This window comes from Callospermophilus lateralis, chromosome 11 (assembly GCF_048772815.1).
Source record: "Callospermophilus lateralis isolate mCalLat2 chromosome 11, mCalLat2.hap1, whole genome shotgun sequence".
NCBI classification, from domain to species: Eukaryota; Metazoa; Chordata; class Mammalia; order Rodentia; family Sciuridae; genus Callospermophilus; species Callospermophilus lateralis.
The window spans coordinates 21,845,229-21,860,632 of NC_135315.1; the positions used below are offsets into that span (position 1 = coordinate 21,845,229).

At 51.3% G+C, this 15,404-nt stretch overlaps 1 protein-coding gene across 1 annotated transcript; it reads right to left on the bottom strand.

Moving 5' to 3' along the window:
- Window positions 1-1,115: 1,115 nt before the first annotated feature.
- On the bottom strand, window positions 1,116-12,762 carry Rapgefl1 (Rap guanine nucleotide exchange factor like 1). Its single transcript, XM_076870965.2, has 15 exons — window positions 12,243-12,762; window positions 9,433-9,511; window positions 8,423-8,558; window positions 8,109-8,206; window positions 5,642-5,754; window positions 5,260-5,427; window positions 4,314-4,411; window positions 4,089-4,211; window positions 3,391-3,569; window positions 3,184-3,274; window positions 2,606-2,656; window positions 2,191-2,278; window positions 1,892-1,956; window positions 1,465-1,519; window positions 1,116-1,240 (listed from the first exon to the last, which is right to left on the bottom strand). The coding sequence occupies exons 1-15, from the start codon at window positions 12,760-12,762 to the stop codon at window positions 1,116-1,118; spliced, it is 1,989 nt and encodes a 662-aa protein (XP_076727080.2).
- Between the last annotated feature and the right edge of the window lie 2,642 nt (window positions 12,763-15,404).

The window sequence follows — 15,404 nt, forward strand, 5'->3', positions numbered from 1 at the left end:
CTTTGTCATCGAGTCCAGTTTCACCTCTACAGTCTCTGCCTGCTCCTTCCCCCCCACTTTCAGGAATCTGCCCGTCCTGTTATTTTACAGAGATCCACCCCACCCAGCTCTATGGGGAGGACCAAGGGGTGTCAAGACTGGGAGAAAGGGACAGAGACTGTGTTGTTAGCATCAGATACAAGATAACAATGCCCTTGTTAGCAAAGAGACACCCCAAAGAGCAGGAGTATGGAGAGCAGGCACCCCTAACTCCTGAGACTGCTGTGCCCCTCTGCAAGGCAGAGGAAGGGTCCTATAGGCAGCTTAGGCCTGTGTTTCCCTGAGCATCTTTTACCGTCTCATGAGAGCCCATCTAGGGATCTTGGGGAGGTCTGGGTGGGAGACTCACAGGGCTGATGGGTAACCCTTCCACCTGCTGCTGCTCTTTGCCCTTGGGAGCAGCTTGGCTCACAAGCCTGGGCATGCAGGGCAGCAGGAGGCACTGAACGAGGGTGGGTGGGGGAGCACACCACGCTGTCCCAAGGGCAGAGCAGACAAGGGTAGCACCAAACAGAAGGAAAAATCCCCCCAGCATACATAACACCCTCCCTCCATCGCCAGATGCACTCCTGCTTCCCCAGATGGGACACGGACACACACACACACACACACACACACACACACACACACAGGATAATAATCCCAGGGATACATCCAGGGCTCCCAACCCTGACTAAGGGGAAGCCAGACAGGCAGTGGGGAAGAAAGCTGCCAGTGCCTCCCACAATGCCTGTCTTGTGAGTTGCTGCTTGGGAAGAAGAGGCTGGAAATGCCATCTCTGGAACAGACCTCACTGGGAGGTGACAGAGGAAGGAGCACTCTATCCCCTTTTCCTCAAAAAGGCAGGAACACACCTAGTGTAGTTGGGGCGTGAAAGAACAAGGGTAAAGGGATTTCAGAAGGATGAATAAGCTTATGAGCTTATGAATCCAGGTAAGTCCATCTGACTCTTCCCCATGGGGCAGGAAGTTGCTCCAGGGGAAATATATTCCATGTGAATTTGTTGGGACATCGTGCAAAGTGCTTGAGTGCCAGGTGTCAAGGACTCTGGTGGGGGCAGCCCAGCCCCTCCATTTTCACTGACTATTAGCCTCCAGCTTGTAGGAGAGCTCGAAGAGGAGGTTCTGGTTGTCGATGACCTGGAACTGGCGTACATAGGCCTTTGTCTGCAGGTGGTGAGGGGAGGCCTCCATGTCCAGGCCTGGGGGGCAGGGAGGGAGAGGCAGTCAGGCTCCCAGCCTCCCTTCTTCCTCTCCATACACCAGGCAAAACATGAAGATTAGGATAGGTGTTTGGCAGGAGGCACAAGGAGAGAACGACCCGTGTAAGTAAAAACATGTTTAAGGACAGAGGTCCCCTTAACCTTCCCACTCAGCCAGCACTCCACCCCAAACCCTCTTAGAACCCCGGGTACTAGGCACTCACAGAGGGGCCGGCTCCTGTATTTTCGGATTGTCCTCACTTTCTCGGCCACTGAATGCTGGGAGATGACAAGAAATGAGCCCTGAAAAGGGCACAGAAAGATGCTTCCCCCTTACACACCCCCCACCTCCATTCTCCAACTCTGTTGGTTTTACTCTCTCAAGTTCCCAGTTCTGAAGGGTTTTGGGGACCAAAGGAGAGGGTGTAGGTGGGTACCAGGTGGGTTGGCGGGTAGAGTTGCCCCCAAGCGGCCTGTCAGCTTTGCCACCCATGGGTGGGTTGCCACAGTGATGCCACCAGGGAGACAGCCGAGAGTCTGTTAGGCCAGCTGGGTACCATGGAGGAAGACTTCTATTTTAGGAAGGTGACAGGAGAGAGGGGGAGGACAAAGCCCCTCACTCATGGACAGAGAGTTGGCAGATCTACTCACCAGCTTCTCAATGTTCACCAAGCCATCTATGAGGGTCTTACTCCCCTCGTGTAGGAATGTCAGGTCTAGGGGAAGAAGAGAGTCAAATTTGAGGCACACAGAGGAGAGGAGGTCCAAAGGGCCATGGCATATAGAACCATATATGGGGGAGGGTCCTATATGCCAGTCTATACTTCAGTCTGGAAGTCTCCTCAGTAGGACATATAGAGCTGAGCTGAGAGGGGACTGAGAGTCAGAACTGGGGCTTGGGAAAAGGAAATGTGGAGAGGAGAACCACAGTGTGGCAGTGACTCTCTCACCTTTGAGGATCAGAGGTACGAAGGGAATCACAGGGGGCTTCATTTTGGAGATCACTTCTCGATAGCTTTTGTGGTTCCTGCAAGGATCCTAGCATTCCACAGAAGAGGAATAAGAGACAGATGGGCTCAGTGTACCCCAAACATGTCTCCCACTCTTTCCCTCATCTCCCTGCCCAATCAGCTAGAGGGGTGTGTGGGTGTCTAGCTGGGTGTGTGACAGGGAGGGGCTTATTGCTTTCCTCCCCTCCTCCAGGGAAAACAGGGTAGCAATACTTCCACCTTTCCCCTTCCTGCATGGTGGGTAGAGGAGCAGTGTCCCAGGCACTAAAAACCTTTAAAAGGAAGCTGAAGGCAGAGGGTTTACGAGAACAGGGATGAAAGTCCAAGGGCAGTGGAAAGAGCCAAACCCACTCACTGTCAGGTTCTCAAATTTGCGGAACAAGTTCTTGAATTTCCCTGGCAGCTTCTGCAGAGTTTGAAGGAAGAAGAAGAGATGTCAGAGTGGAGCTCCTCGGATTTCACAGGAACACCTGACTAATTCCCAGCATTAGATGGGGAAAGGGCTGGCATATCTTGCTCAGTGGTGGGAAGCCAGTGGATGGGGAAGCAGTCAGTCCTTGGAAAAGTCCAGAAGTTGAAAGAACCCAGAGGACTGAATTTTTCTGGGAAAAGTGAGACTTCTGCTCATGCATGTACTATGACAAGGAGCATAGCAAAGCCACCTGGTTGCTGGCTGAAACTCAGCCTTACTCCTAAAGTCAGTTCCTCTCAGTCTGGGAATTTGGCTTTTTAACAATTTGCACCAAGAAGACGTGACACAAGCTGTGACCTGGGGCTACAGTTGCCAGAAGAGGGCGCCTGCTTCCAACCGGCACAAAGACTATTGGTAATCACAGGAGACGGAACTGGGGTGAGCCCTGGATGCCAAGATCCCCGAAACGGGATGACTGAGCTAGCTCCATGGCAAGAGAAGGAAGGAAGGTGGTTCCTCACCTCCCAGGTGAGCCGCAGGCGGCTCACGGCGGCGTTGTCCAGCCCCATGACCACAGCGTAGAAGGACAGCAGGTCCTGGTTCTGCTTGCAGCTGAGAAGTGCGGGCCAGGGTTAGGGGGGCATCTGGCAGGTTAGGGGGGCATCTGGCAGCTTGCGGCTGCTGAGCCTCTGTGTGCCCCTCTCCCCGCCGCAGCTGGCCACACTCACATGGCTGCGATTTTGATGAACTTCTTGAGCAGCTGCGCGCGCTTGCCCGGGGCCTCACAGAGCAGCACCTCCGTGGCCACCCAGTGCGTGACCTCGCTACAGCGCTGCAGCAGCAGCTCCAAATTGGCGGTCTCCCGGCGACCGCGCTCCCCGTGGAACACGTAGTCCACGAACTCCAGCTACACCCAAAGTGACAGAGGGGCCACCGAGGTGTCAGGGCATGGGTGGGAAGATGGCAGCACAGGGAGCGAGGAAATGCAGGAGGCAGGAGCCCAGAGCGTGAGCGGAGGGCGGGGGACAAGAAGCAAGAGAGAACCAAGGTTAATAGGATATCACCATCTATTGAGCATTTTACTAGGTGCCAGGCACCTGCTAAAGGCTGACTTCTCCTCAAGACAACCACCTGAGAGACATTATTGTCGCTTACCTTTTTTAAAAATTCTTTAACAGTGAATATTTTAAAATTACCCTGAGTCAGTTTCTGGGTAAGCTGTGCTTTGGCCCTAAGTCATTCAGGTATGGAGTCTCTCTCTGCCATTTTTTTGAGAAGACAAAGGCTTGAGGAGGTCCTGGCTGTGCACTGCTCAAGGGCATGCTACAATTGAGCCATCTAACCAGGAGGGTCTGCTAGGAACACTGACTCCCATTGGCTCGTTTCTCCCTCCTGCCCCATGCCCAGCACCAGCCTCAGTCCCCACCTCATGCACACATCGGAATAGCTCCCAATGGAAGGCAGTAAGGTGGTTGGCAACGTCCTCTGGCTCCACTCTGTGGATCTCTGTGTCTCCAGGGGAGACCTGGATCTCTTCAGGGAGGGGCACCTGTGACAGGCAGGGACAGAGGGGCTGGGCTCCTGGTGGCAGGGTGAGGGACTGTTCACAGTGCCCCCTCAGCCCTTGCTCCCAGCCAAAACCTTGTCTTACCAGGGCCTCATAACTGTCCCGAGTACAGGCAAACAGGTGGCTGTTGATGCCCAGTGTGGTGAAAACACAGTCCTCAGTAGGCTGGAGAAGGACCTTCTCTGCAGGAGAACAGGCTGCTTAGCACCCCCCACCCCTTCCCTCATACATCCCGGGCCCTGTCTCCTTTCGCATCCAGAACACCTAGCCCTGCACTGACACATTCTAGACCAGTGGGACTCATGCTGTCACCAGTTGATGCCATATTTATCTGCCATACTTATCATATTTATTATTTTTGCATTTATGATCTTCCTTTTTTTTTAACCTCCAACATTCTTTCATAGCTTTTTTTTTTTTTTTTCCTCATTCTTTTGTCCCTGTGACATTGGAAAGGCAGGACTTTTTTTCTTAGAGAAAAATAAGATACACTGTAGGCCTTCTGTCTCCCCACAGAGATTAGAACCCCTGCATCTTTTTGTGTTGTTTTTGTGGTACTGGGGACTGAACCCAGGGCCTAGCATACGCTAGGCAAGTGCTCTACCACCAAGCTATATACCAGCCATTTGTAGTTTTTGAGACAGGGTCTCACTACATTTCCCAGGCTGGCCTTGACTTTGTGATCCTCCTGTTTCAGTCTCCTATGCAGTTGGGATTACATGTATGTGCCGCCATGCCCTACCACCCTGTCTTTACCCTGAAAAAAGAACTAGAACCCAATCCCCAGGTGAGTGAGAGGCAGCACTCAAATCAGAATCCCAGGGTACTGGGCTAGTGCTTCCCAAACTTTAATCCCCCGGAGGTCTTTTTTAGCCAAATGGAGATTCTGATCCAGAAAGTCTGGGGTAGGGTCTGAGATTTTTTTAAATGCTCCCAGGAGATGCACATGAGGCTTGACTCAGGATCATACTCTGAGTAGCAAAGACCTAGAATTCAGTCTTTGTCTCAGCCCTAGGGCACTGACCCTTACCTCCTGAGGAAGCCACAGCTACCAGAATGAGGGAATCCTCACGCCCTGCAGGCTCCTCTGAATACTGCAGCTTCTCTGTCACAGAGCCCAGAATGTCCTGCACAGATGCTGAGAGACGGCTACGTATGGTCACGTAAGAGTGGTCAGGCATGTAGACTCGGCAGAAGACTGCACAGAGACAGGAAAGCAGCTTTTCAACACAGGTAGGTACCAGCCCCTCCAGGGCACCTTGGTTCTATACCAGAGGCTAGCCTCTGAAGATAAGTGTACTATCTACTTCCACTACACAGGGAGACTCCTCTGATGGTACCCAAGACCCAGATACCCCACAATTCTCCCAAGTCACTTGGGAAGCCCTGCCTTTTCTAATGGTGATACTCACTCTCATCTGAGCCCCGAAAAGCCACTCGGGTCTGGAGACAGGAATCTATCCGACGGAAATGGCGGAAGAGTGGCTTTACCTGCTTGCTGGGTGGCTGGCTCTCCTCTGGGATCCTGGTACAGACACAGTGGGGCATCAGCAAGCTCTGCTGGGCATTTGGAGTATTAAGCAGGCAACATTAAGCAAGGATATTAGAACTGGGTCAAGGACATACCAGCTCCACTTTCAGAAGGTGGTTAAAGGGATCAGAAGAGAAGACAATGACCAGCATGGGACAAGTGACCAAGTGACCCAAATCAAATGCCCCTTTTTCCACCAGTTCTTCTCTGATCCACCCCCCACCAGGAAAGGTCACTTGCTTGCCTCAAATGCTGTAAATATTGGGACAATATTGCTTATGTTCATGTCTTATTTCCTCTATGAGACTGAGAACTTTTGAGGACTGGGATTTGTTCTTACTGAATTTTTTTTTTTCATCCTCCAGGGCCTAGCACACTGCTTGGCACATGGTAGGTAGTAGGCCATCAGATGTTTTCTGAATTTTGCCAACAAGGACTTCACAATCTGGGAGGGAGACATACGTGCATACAGCTACTTCTAACACCAGGCAGGAGGTACTGGTGATGTGAAAAAGGCACAGGAGAGAGATGTTGAAAGCTATTCCTAAAAGGAGGATCTGTGTGACACTTTCATGGAGAAGATGGCATTTGACCTAGGCCTTGAAGGACAACAGGAAGTGAAAGAGGTGGGAGGAAGGCATTCTGGGTGTATGATATAAGCAACAGCAGGAATCTGGGAAAGCACAGGAGTTGAGAGAATGGTGAGCTATATAGGGAGTGTCAAGGGTAGAAAAAGATGTGGGATATGAGGTGGGAAGGTTCAACAGAAGGCAGAAAGAGAAGGGTGTTGAATGCTGTGTTCATATGTTTAGCTTTGTCTTGGAGGTAGTGAGAGAGTGTGGATGCTTTTGTAACAGGAGTGTGATGGTATTGTTTATACAAGTTTGAAAGATCTCTCTGTTGTTGTCGATGTAAAGAAAGGGAGAAATATGCAAGGCCACAAGCTGAAGCCCTGAGTAGGAGGCTACGGCAATAATCCAGGTAAGAGATGGGTGTGGTGGCACACACCTGTAATCCCAGCAGCTCAGGAGGTTGAGGCAGGAGGATTGTGAGTTCAAAGCCAGCCTCGTCAACTTAGCAAGACCCTTAGCAACTTAGTGAAACCCTGTCTCTAAATAAACTATAAAAAAGGGCTAGGGAGGGCTGGGTTTGTGGCTCAGTGGTAGAGCACTTGCCTAGCATGTGTGAGGCACTGGGTTCAATTCTCAGCACCACATATAAATAAATAAAATAAAGGTCCATTGGCAATTTGAAAAATTTAAAAAGAATAGGGCTGGGGACATGCTCAAAGATTAAGTACCACTGGGTTTAATCCCCGGTATCAAAAAAAAAAAAAAAAAAAAAAAAGAAAGAAAGAAAGAAAGAAAAAGAAAAAAAAAATCCAAGTGAGAGTTAAAGAGGCCTATACAAGGGCCATGGTGGTGGGAATGGAAAAGAGAAAACTGAAAGGGCAGAAGGGATGAAGAAATGCAGTGGTGTCCTGAAGGCAGCTCATGAGTTCAATTTTGAGGGATTTTGCCAACTTATATTTAACACAGCCATTAAAATATGCATGTATGTGTGTATAAACACACATTTTATAAACATGTGCTCAAATAAATTATTACATAAAAGGAAGTATGCTAATTATTTTGGTACAGTTTATTATTATCTGTGCTTTTGAGATTTTTACCTCTAGTGTATCAGTACTGTGGAAATGCTATATAACATCTAGCTACCACACACATCTCTTCTCTATTCCATATTCAATGACATCATAAAATCAAAATGATGACAGAATTTATGCCATGGAATCAGCAAAAGCTAAGAATCAAGGCTCTTTCTCCTGAGCATTAGTTGTTAAATATTAACTAGTTCATCACTGGATTAACAGGCAAATGGATGGGTGAATGGACAATAAAAATGACTGGACACAGTGCTCTGTGTCACCCTTCAGTAAGAGAAAGGGGCTAAAATAAAACCATATTGAAGTCAGGTGCAGTGGTACACAACTGTAATCCTAACAACTTGGGAGGCTGAGGCAGGAGGATTGCAAGTTCACAGCCAGCCTCAGCAACTTAGCAAGGCCCTAAGCAAGACTCTGTCTCAAAATAAAACATAAAAAGGGCTGAGGATATTGCTCAGTGGTTAAGCACCTCTGGTTTCAATCCCTGGTACAAAACACATACTCACACATACTCATACATACACACACACACATACACACACACACACACACACATATACACACACACATACACAGGACAACAACAACACTATGTTGAGCCAAAGAACCAGAGGTAGCCCCTGTAATAGAGGAATTCAGGGGACCTCTTTCCTGACCCCTCCAGCAACCCATTTTCCCTCACTTCAGCTCCACTGTCTCCACAAGCTGGTGCAGCCTCAGTGTTTCCTCTCGGAGGTCTTGATAAAGGGATTCATCCTTCATAATCAGCAGGTAGAGATCCTGAGAAGAGGAGGACAGGGGTTTCATTCCAGGTACCACTTTCTGCAAGGGCTGGGGCAGGGACTCCATGCCTTTGAGCATAGAAGAACCATATAATCCAAGACCCAATGACATTTTTTGCTTCCAGATACCCAACTTGAGGAGTATGTCTCCTTCAAAAGGGCTTCCTTCCAGAGCTAATAGCTTGCTCACCCACCTTTTCTTCCCCAGGCCCACCTTGATGATGTGGCCGGCCCCCTCTTCCTCCTGCAGCAGCCCTTGGTAGGTGTCCAAGAAATGGAGTAGCATGGCTAGACAGGCCTGCTTCCGGCCTAGCCCCTCAGGGCCCTCCAGGACCCCTGCCCGAACAAAGCTGACCCCTAAGTCAAGAAAAACCCATGGACAGGCAAGCCTGAGGAAATTGGGAAGGGAAGCAATGGCAGGCTAAACTACCCCCAAATATTCTCTAGGAGCCAGGGGTCCTGGAGCCAAGACCTTCTCCTGTGCCAGCCCAGGTTTTTGCATAGAATAGGTAGTGATGGCATCCACCTGATCACATCCATTTCCTGTTAGCTTTTCACTTAGGAATACCCGAATACCCTGCCCAAGACCCATCCCATCCTCTGGCCAGCCCAGGGCCCAGAGCTTACAGTTGCACCACAAACCTGACTTTATTGCTTTGTGAGGCCTGATGTTGCTAAGAGAATCTAAGACATTCTACTTACTCAGTGACCTGACATTAAGAATTAGGTTCTAAAATAACTCAGTGAAAGGCTATCTGCTTATATGAGATCTAATGAACAGGCTGGCCAGTGGCTCATCTGTATTGGCCAGGGTCTCCTACTGAAGCCCAGCCAAGACCTGATGTTGACAGCAGACTCTGTAATAATGCACTGGACAACCAGATGTTTAGAAGAATAATTCAGTGGGAAGAGAGGCACCCTTATTAGGATAATAACACCTTACATCTATACAGGTCTTTGCAGTTGCCAAAGAACTCTCACATCTACTATCAGATTGATCTTTGTAGCAGGCCATAGGTAGGCAGGGCAGGTATTATTTACCTCCATTTTACAGAAGAACTGGAAGCCCCTGGAGGTGAGGTGATCTACCTAAAGAGACACAGCTGGTGAACTGAAAAGCTGAGTATATTTTCTAGGGGAGAGCTTGGGCTCTGATGTCACATGTGGGATAGAGAAAATGGGCTGCCTCCTGGCCTATCTTTTACAAATTCCACAAAAGGATATTACTGATGTAGTTCCTGTAGAAATTTCTCCGTTGGGAGGAAGAGGGAGTGGGTAAGGACGATGTCATCAAGCAAGATATCTGTGGAGATCAATGGGTGCCACGAATGTCAGAAGGGCACTTCTAGGACCAGACTGGAATTCCTGCACTCCTTCTCTGGCCTCCAAGGGCAAGTTCTCTTTAGGCAGGCTGGAGCCCCGGCCACCTGCCTTGTCATGCTCTGCACACGTGCACACACATGTGTGAAGATCCTGGGCAGCTGTCGCGGGGGTGGGGCTGGCAGCTGCCAAGGCAGCTGGAGGGAAGGAGGTGTGCCTTTGACAGCAATGCATACTTCTCTTTGGTATATGTGGAAAGTTGGTCAGATAGCACACCAAGCCTGAGAACTGCCTGAAAAATGAAGTAGCCCACAGAAGGGTCTCTAGACAAAGAGAACTTCCAAACAGAGAGGTTAGGGTCAGTGGTATGCGTATGTATCCCTCCTCCCCTCCTTGCTCCCTACCTCACTACTTTGAGTTCCACCCAGACAGGTGGGAACAAGAGACCCATTAAAATGGAGAGGGAGGGACTGCCATCTCTTTGATCTCAGAGGCTTTAAATAGAAAGCTTGTGTACTCTAGATGCCCAGAGATGCAAGGGTTAATGATGGAAGGGTGGAGGGGAGGGGCTCCTCTCACCACCCTTTTCCCTTCCACACCCCTGTCTGGGCCTGGCTCAGCCAGTCAGCCGGGTACAAGGTCGCCCTGACTCGCAGACAGCCCTGGGGTGGGGCAAAGCCTCCTGGCACACACAGGCAGGGCACAGGGAGGGAGCCAGGTGTCTTCACCAGGACAGGTTAGGGCCAGGTCCCCAGGCACTGCTCCAGGACAAAACCAAGGCTTCTGACAGACCTTGGCTCACCATCTCAGGCCATCTATTCTAGCTATGAAGATGAAGAAGAACCAACACAAAATCATCTATTTCAACCATATTCATTTCACAAATGAGAAACTGAGGCCCAGTGCTAGAAGGGACTTGCCTGGAGCTGGAAGAACCCTGATTCCTGCATCTTTGCTCTTTTCTCAATATGTTAGAAGAAGGGAAAAGTGTCAGGGTAGAACCTAGTGGTGAGATGGGGCTGCCCAGATGTTCGAGAGGCTCTGGCTAGGTGTGGAGGACCTTCTGTAAGCCCTTTCCTCCTACACGCCCTGGGAGGAAACCAAAATGGCTTGAGAACATGGGTTATAATGGAAGTATCAGGGTGGTAGTTTAAGCTGATTCTCAATTCACTCTGGGACTGGTTTGGGCTTTCCCAAACCAGTTACTCTGGGGATACAGCCTGCTTGGCCAGATAATATGGGTAATAATCAATTTAGGAGCCTCACCCCACGGGAGAGAGCAGAGTCTGTAGCACCAGCCCCCTGTGGAAGGGCAAAGACAGTTTCTCCCTTTTCCTTTTTACCTAGCTACACTGCTATATTCTGAAGTAAGTCAGAGATCTCTCAGCCCTGACCCCCAGCTCCAGGAACAGTGACTAGGAATAAGGAGGTCTCTTTATCTCACAGGAAAGCAAAGACAGAGCAAAAGAGGAGCATGGGACAGAGTGGGGGAGATGCTGATATGGGGGCTATAGTTTGGCATCTGTCTCTTCCAAAGCAGGCTCTGGTCCAATGCACAGCCTCCCCAGGGAATGTGTCATAGAGACACAGGGTGTGTGGTGTAGGCGGGAAGTTATGGTTAGGAGAGCTGTGTGTGTCTGATATTTTTCTAATTAAATCCAAAAGGTGTCAGCTCCCCAGGGCGACTGTAGCCTGAGCCAAAGGAGAGGACCCAGACCTTGAGAAAAATCTAGGGGAGGTGTCCCACTCCACACACCTAGGTTGGAGTTCCTTGCAGAGGGCTAAGAGCAAAGTGTAATCCCTCACCCATCTTTAGGGTCTCAACTTGGGCTTCTAACCTCAGACCCTCCTATGCTTAATGCCTGTCTAGAGTTGGACCTAAGAGTCCGAGGTCTTCTACCTCAGCACTAACCAGTAATTTGGGACTCAGTTTTCTTAAAGGCCCCTTAGTAAGGTGCTGATGGGGAGGGGTGAAATAGCATCATCATTTAGGGAATAAGCCTCTCAGGGTGTGGTTATTATTTTTTAAAGCAGCCAAGAGCAAAAGCCTGACACCGGAAGGGTGGGAGCCAGAAAAGCCCCAACTCCCCTGGATGTTGCAGGGCCCTGATGCACAGGCCCTGATGCTGAGGCCCCTTTCTTCACAAACACTGTCTGAGTCCATCCCCAAATAGAATGCTAGCCCCTACCAAGCTGCTAAGGAAGATGCCTTTGCCTAACCCCCCAAAGGCAGCTTGGGCCTTGTCCAGGCTGATTTATCAAGTGGGCTGGCCTGTGCTCTGGGGCTTTTACACAGTCAGGGACTCCTGTCAGGTTTTTCAGGCCTTGGGCACGTTTCGAAGGCGGCACAGGTTGAGCTCAGAAGCTTCCATTTTAATATGTCAGGTCCCAATTTAAGGGCAGAGGAGGAGGCAGTCAACAGCAGGGACCCATGGAAGATGGTGGCTAAAATGTCCAGAGGAGGGGAAGGGTAGCTGAAGGAGAGGAGGCTCAGCTTCTTCCCTGATGGGTGAGACAGCTACGGGAATGAAGGTGGGCACTGCTGCTCCTCTTGTGCTTGAGACAGGGTCTGTGGCTTAGCTCAGTCCCTACCCGGTTTAGGGGGAGCCCTCAAATTCACACCCAGGCTCAGGGCCATTTCCACTCTCCAAGGGCAAGAAGAGGAACCAGGGGCACCCCCTGCTCTGGGATGGATGAGCCTGTGGACTTCTTACCTGAGGCGCCGCTGTCCCTGGTGGCCCCTCCAGCCAGCCTTTCCAGAACCCGGTTCAGAAGATGCTCCGGCAGCTCAGGAGCGCCCAGGGGCGCCCAGGGCGGTGAAGTGAGGGGCTCGCCTGGGGACAGTTCATCTGAGGAGTACGAAGAAGGGGAGCGCAGGGGTCCCCCGCCCCCGAGCGACCCTGGCCCTGGCACCTCCTCTAGCTGTAGCCAACAAGGTCCTCCGCTGACCGGCTCCTCCGCGACCCCCGCGGGCTCTCCCCCTTCTTCCTCAGCGGGTGGTTCCAGCCCTGGCTCGGCTGGGGGCTCCCGGAGGAAAGCTGGGAGCAGCAGGCGAGACACACTCTGACGCCGCTGCAGCGGCCGCGGTCCCCCGGCTGGACCGCCGCCCCCGCCAGGTCCCCCACCCCCTCCAGGCCCGCCGCAGCTCCCCGGACCCCCGCCAGGACCTCCCGCCACCGTCCGTCCCGCCAGCTGCGACGTTTGCTTCTTCAAAAATTTCTCCAGCGGCTTCATACCCCCCCCCCGCCCCTCTCCTAAGGGCCGCCGGGGGACCCAGGTGTCCCAGGCGCGGGCGGGGGGGGGCAGGAACGCGATGCTCAGAGCCGGAGGAGCAGAGCGGAGGGCCGTGCCAGGCGCCGGACTGGGGACTAGAGGTGGCCGAGGCTTGCTGGCCGAAGTCCAGTGGCCAGTGGCCAGGGGAGGTGCCAGAGGGAAGGAGAGCCCGCTCTCAGTAGCTGCCCATGCCGGCTGCAGCCGAAGGGTGGGCACGCAACGGGGCCAGTGCCCCGGGTTCCGCGCCTGGGCCGGGCTGCGGCGGCAGAGGCAGCGTGCCCAGCGCAAGGCTGAGAGGACACGGCGGCGGCGGCGGCGGCGGCTGCGCTCCTCGCCGGGGGGAAGGTGGCAGAACAGAGACCGCGCCCCCTTCTCTAGTCCCTGCCCAGTCCCCGCCCCTTTCCCGCCTCTACCATCCCTGGGTCCGTCCCCCCGGGCCGCGCGAGGCTTGAACTTGGGTGCTGGGGCTGACCATGAAGGAAACAGGGGCTTGGGTTCAGAGCAGACGCGAATTTAAAGGCAAAGGCGAGGGAATGACTTAATAACGGAGAAGGATTCCTGGTTTATGGAATTACTGGGTCTCTTAGCATCATTTCAAATAGCCAGACATGGTTTGTAGCTTGCACTTGGACTCACCTACCTGTACAGAACAGGTGAGACCTACAAAGATTGCTGAACCCTGCACACCTCTACCATACTCACAGGAATACTTGGTCTTTAACTCCAATAAGAAAGGCTAGGAAGCCTTCTTGGGTGGATTGGCTTTGGCACTGGGGGCGGTGCCCTTCTGCCCTCTCTAGTGGGGCATAGTAGGTGGTGCAGGGCTGGCCTGTGAGGCAGGTACTGGCAAGCAAGTAAGAGCCAGGTAGAGAGCAGCAGGTTGTGGCAGGTCTAGTTTGGGTGAAAAGAAATAGTAGGCAGAAGGGAGGAGACCAGGAATATGAGGGCACCTGAGCCCACTGGTAGAAGGAAGCAGGGCCACAGAAATGGGTGACAAACCCACCTGCCAACTAACATCATCAAGCCCACCAAGCACAGTGTCACATAGCAATAGAATGGGAATAGTGTATTCAGATTGCATTCCAAATAATCCTTATTCCTAATGTTCATATCAAGAGCCTCCTGTCCCTAAAAGTACATCCCCCTCAACCCCCCAGGAGGAGAGTGATAGAGTGATAGAGAGTGATACACATCCAGGTAAAGTTTTCAAGGTCAAGGGAGTGGCACCCTGTTCCAGCTGAGTTGAGGCTCCTTGGACAATGCTCCACCCGTAATACTGTGCACTAACCAGGCAAGGATAGGAATGCTAATAGCTGGGAGTGGTGGTGGTGGAACTGACAGGGTGTATACTACACTCATGTCACTGTATGTGCATATCTAGTCCCATGTGTGCTATGGCATGTGTTCACAGAAATAAAGCTCTGCACACCCATCTGGGGATTTGGAGAGGGAACAAAAAAAGAACGAACCCAATCATGGCTAAGAAGCTAGGTCTGAGTATCAGTTTCCTGGGCTCCGTTTTTTTTGGACATCCCAGTATCTCTCAGGTTGAAAGGAGAAACTGGCTGGAGTGGCTTGGAGCTTCCCAGGTAGCATTTTATGATCCAAATAGGAAGAGGAGAGGGCTTCTCTCCCAGCACATGCCACAGTTACCAGATTAAGCTGGTTGCCTTGGTAACCTCCTCTCTGGGCAGGATTTGGGATTGTCGGTTAGGGTGAATTGGGGAGTGTGGAGGGTGTGGGAGCTGTAAATAAAATGGACTGATTTCTGGAAACTAAAAGGTTGGGGGACAGGACTCCCCCCCAAAAAAAATTACTCAAGGACACCAGGTAATGACTTAAATTCAAGACCTTGAATCCAGGAAATGGTCCTCCTGGAGCAGTAGTGCTTTCCACCTTTTATTGCACACTGAAATCACAGGAAACTATAGAAATACTGATGCCCAGGCCATACCCCAATCAATTAAATGAGGAAGGGCCAAGCTTGTATTTTTTAAAAGCTCTTCAGGTGATTAAAATAATCAGGGTTGAAAATCACTGCCCCAGAGGTACAACCCAGTCTTAGTGAGCTGTAGATGCTGAGATGACTCTGAGATTCCAAATTTTTGCAGTTTTTGAGTCACCCACAAGGTAGCAGGCCTGTGTGCTGACCAACCGGGGGAGTGTTGGTAAGGCACCTGCTTTCATGGTTAAAATAAAGAGAAAAGTAGAGTGATATGAATTACAATCGTGAGATGGGGGCCAAAAAGCTTTAACTGAGAGCTTAGCCTCTGGGTGTCTAGAAGGGGGTTGGGCAGGGCTATCTAAGGCTGATCTGTCTGCCCCTTGTACTCCACTTCTTTCTGCCCACCAAGAAGCAGGCTGGGAGGGCAGAGAGAACCTGGGGGCTTTGCTGAGCTTGAGTTTCTTCTTGCAGAGCTGGTTACCAGGGCAACAGAGAGCAATGGGATCTAACTGCAGGACCAGGGAAGCAGGAGGCAGGGGTGAGGGGGAAGCATCTCAACATTCTTGTTCCTCCTACTAGTAACCCACCCCCAAGATTGGTTGGCATTCTTTGCATGACCCTGGAGACCAGGCCTATAGATATCATCATCATCATGTGG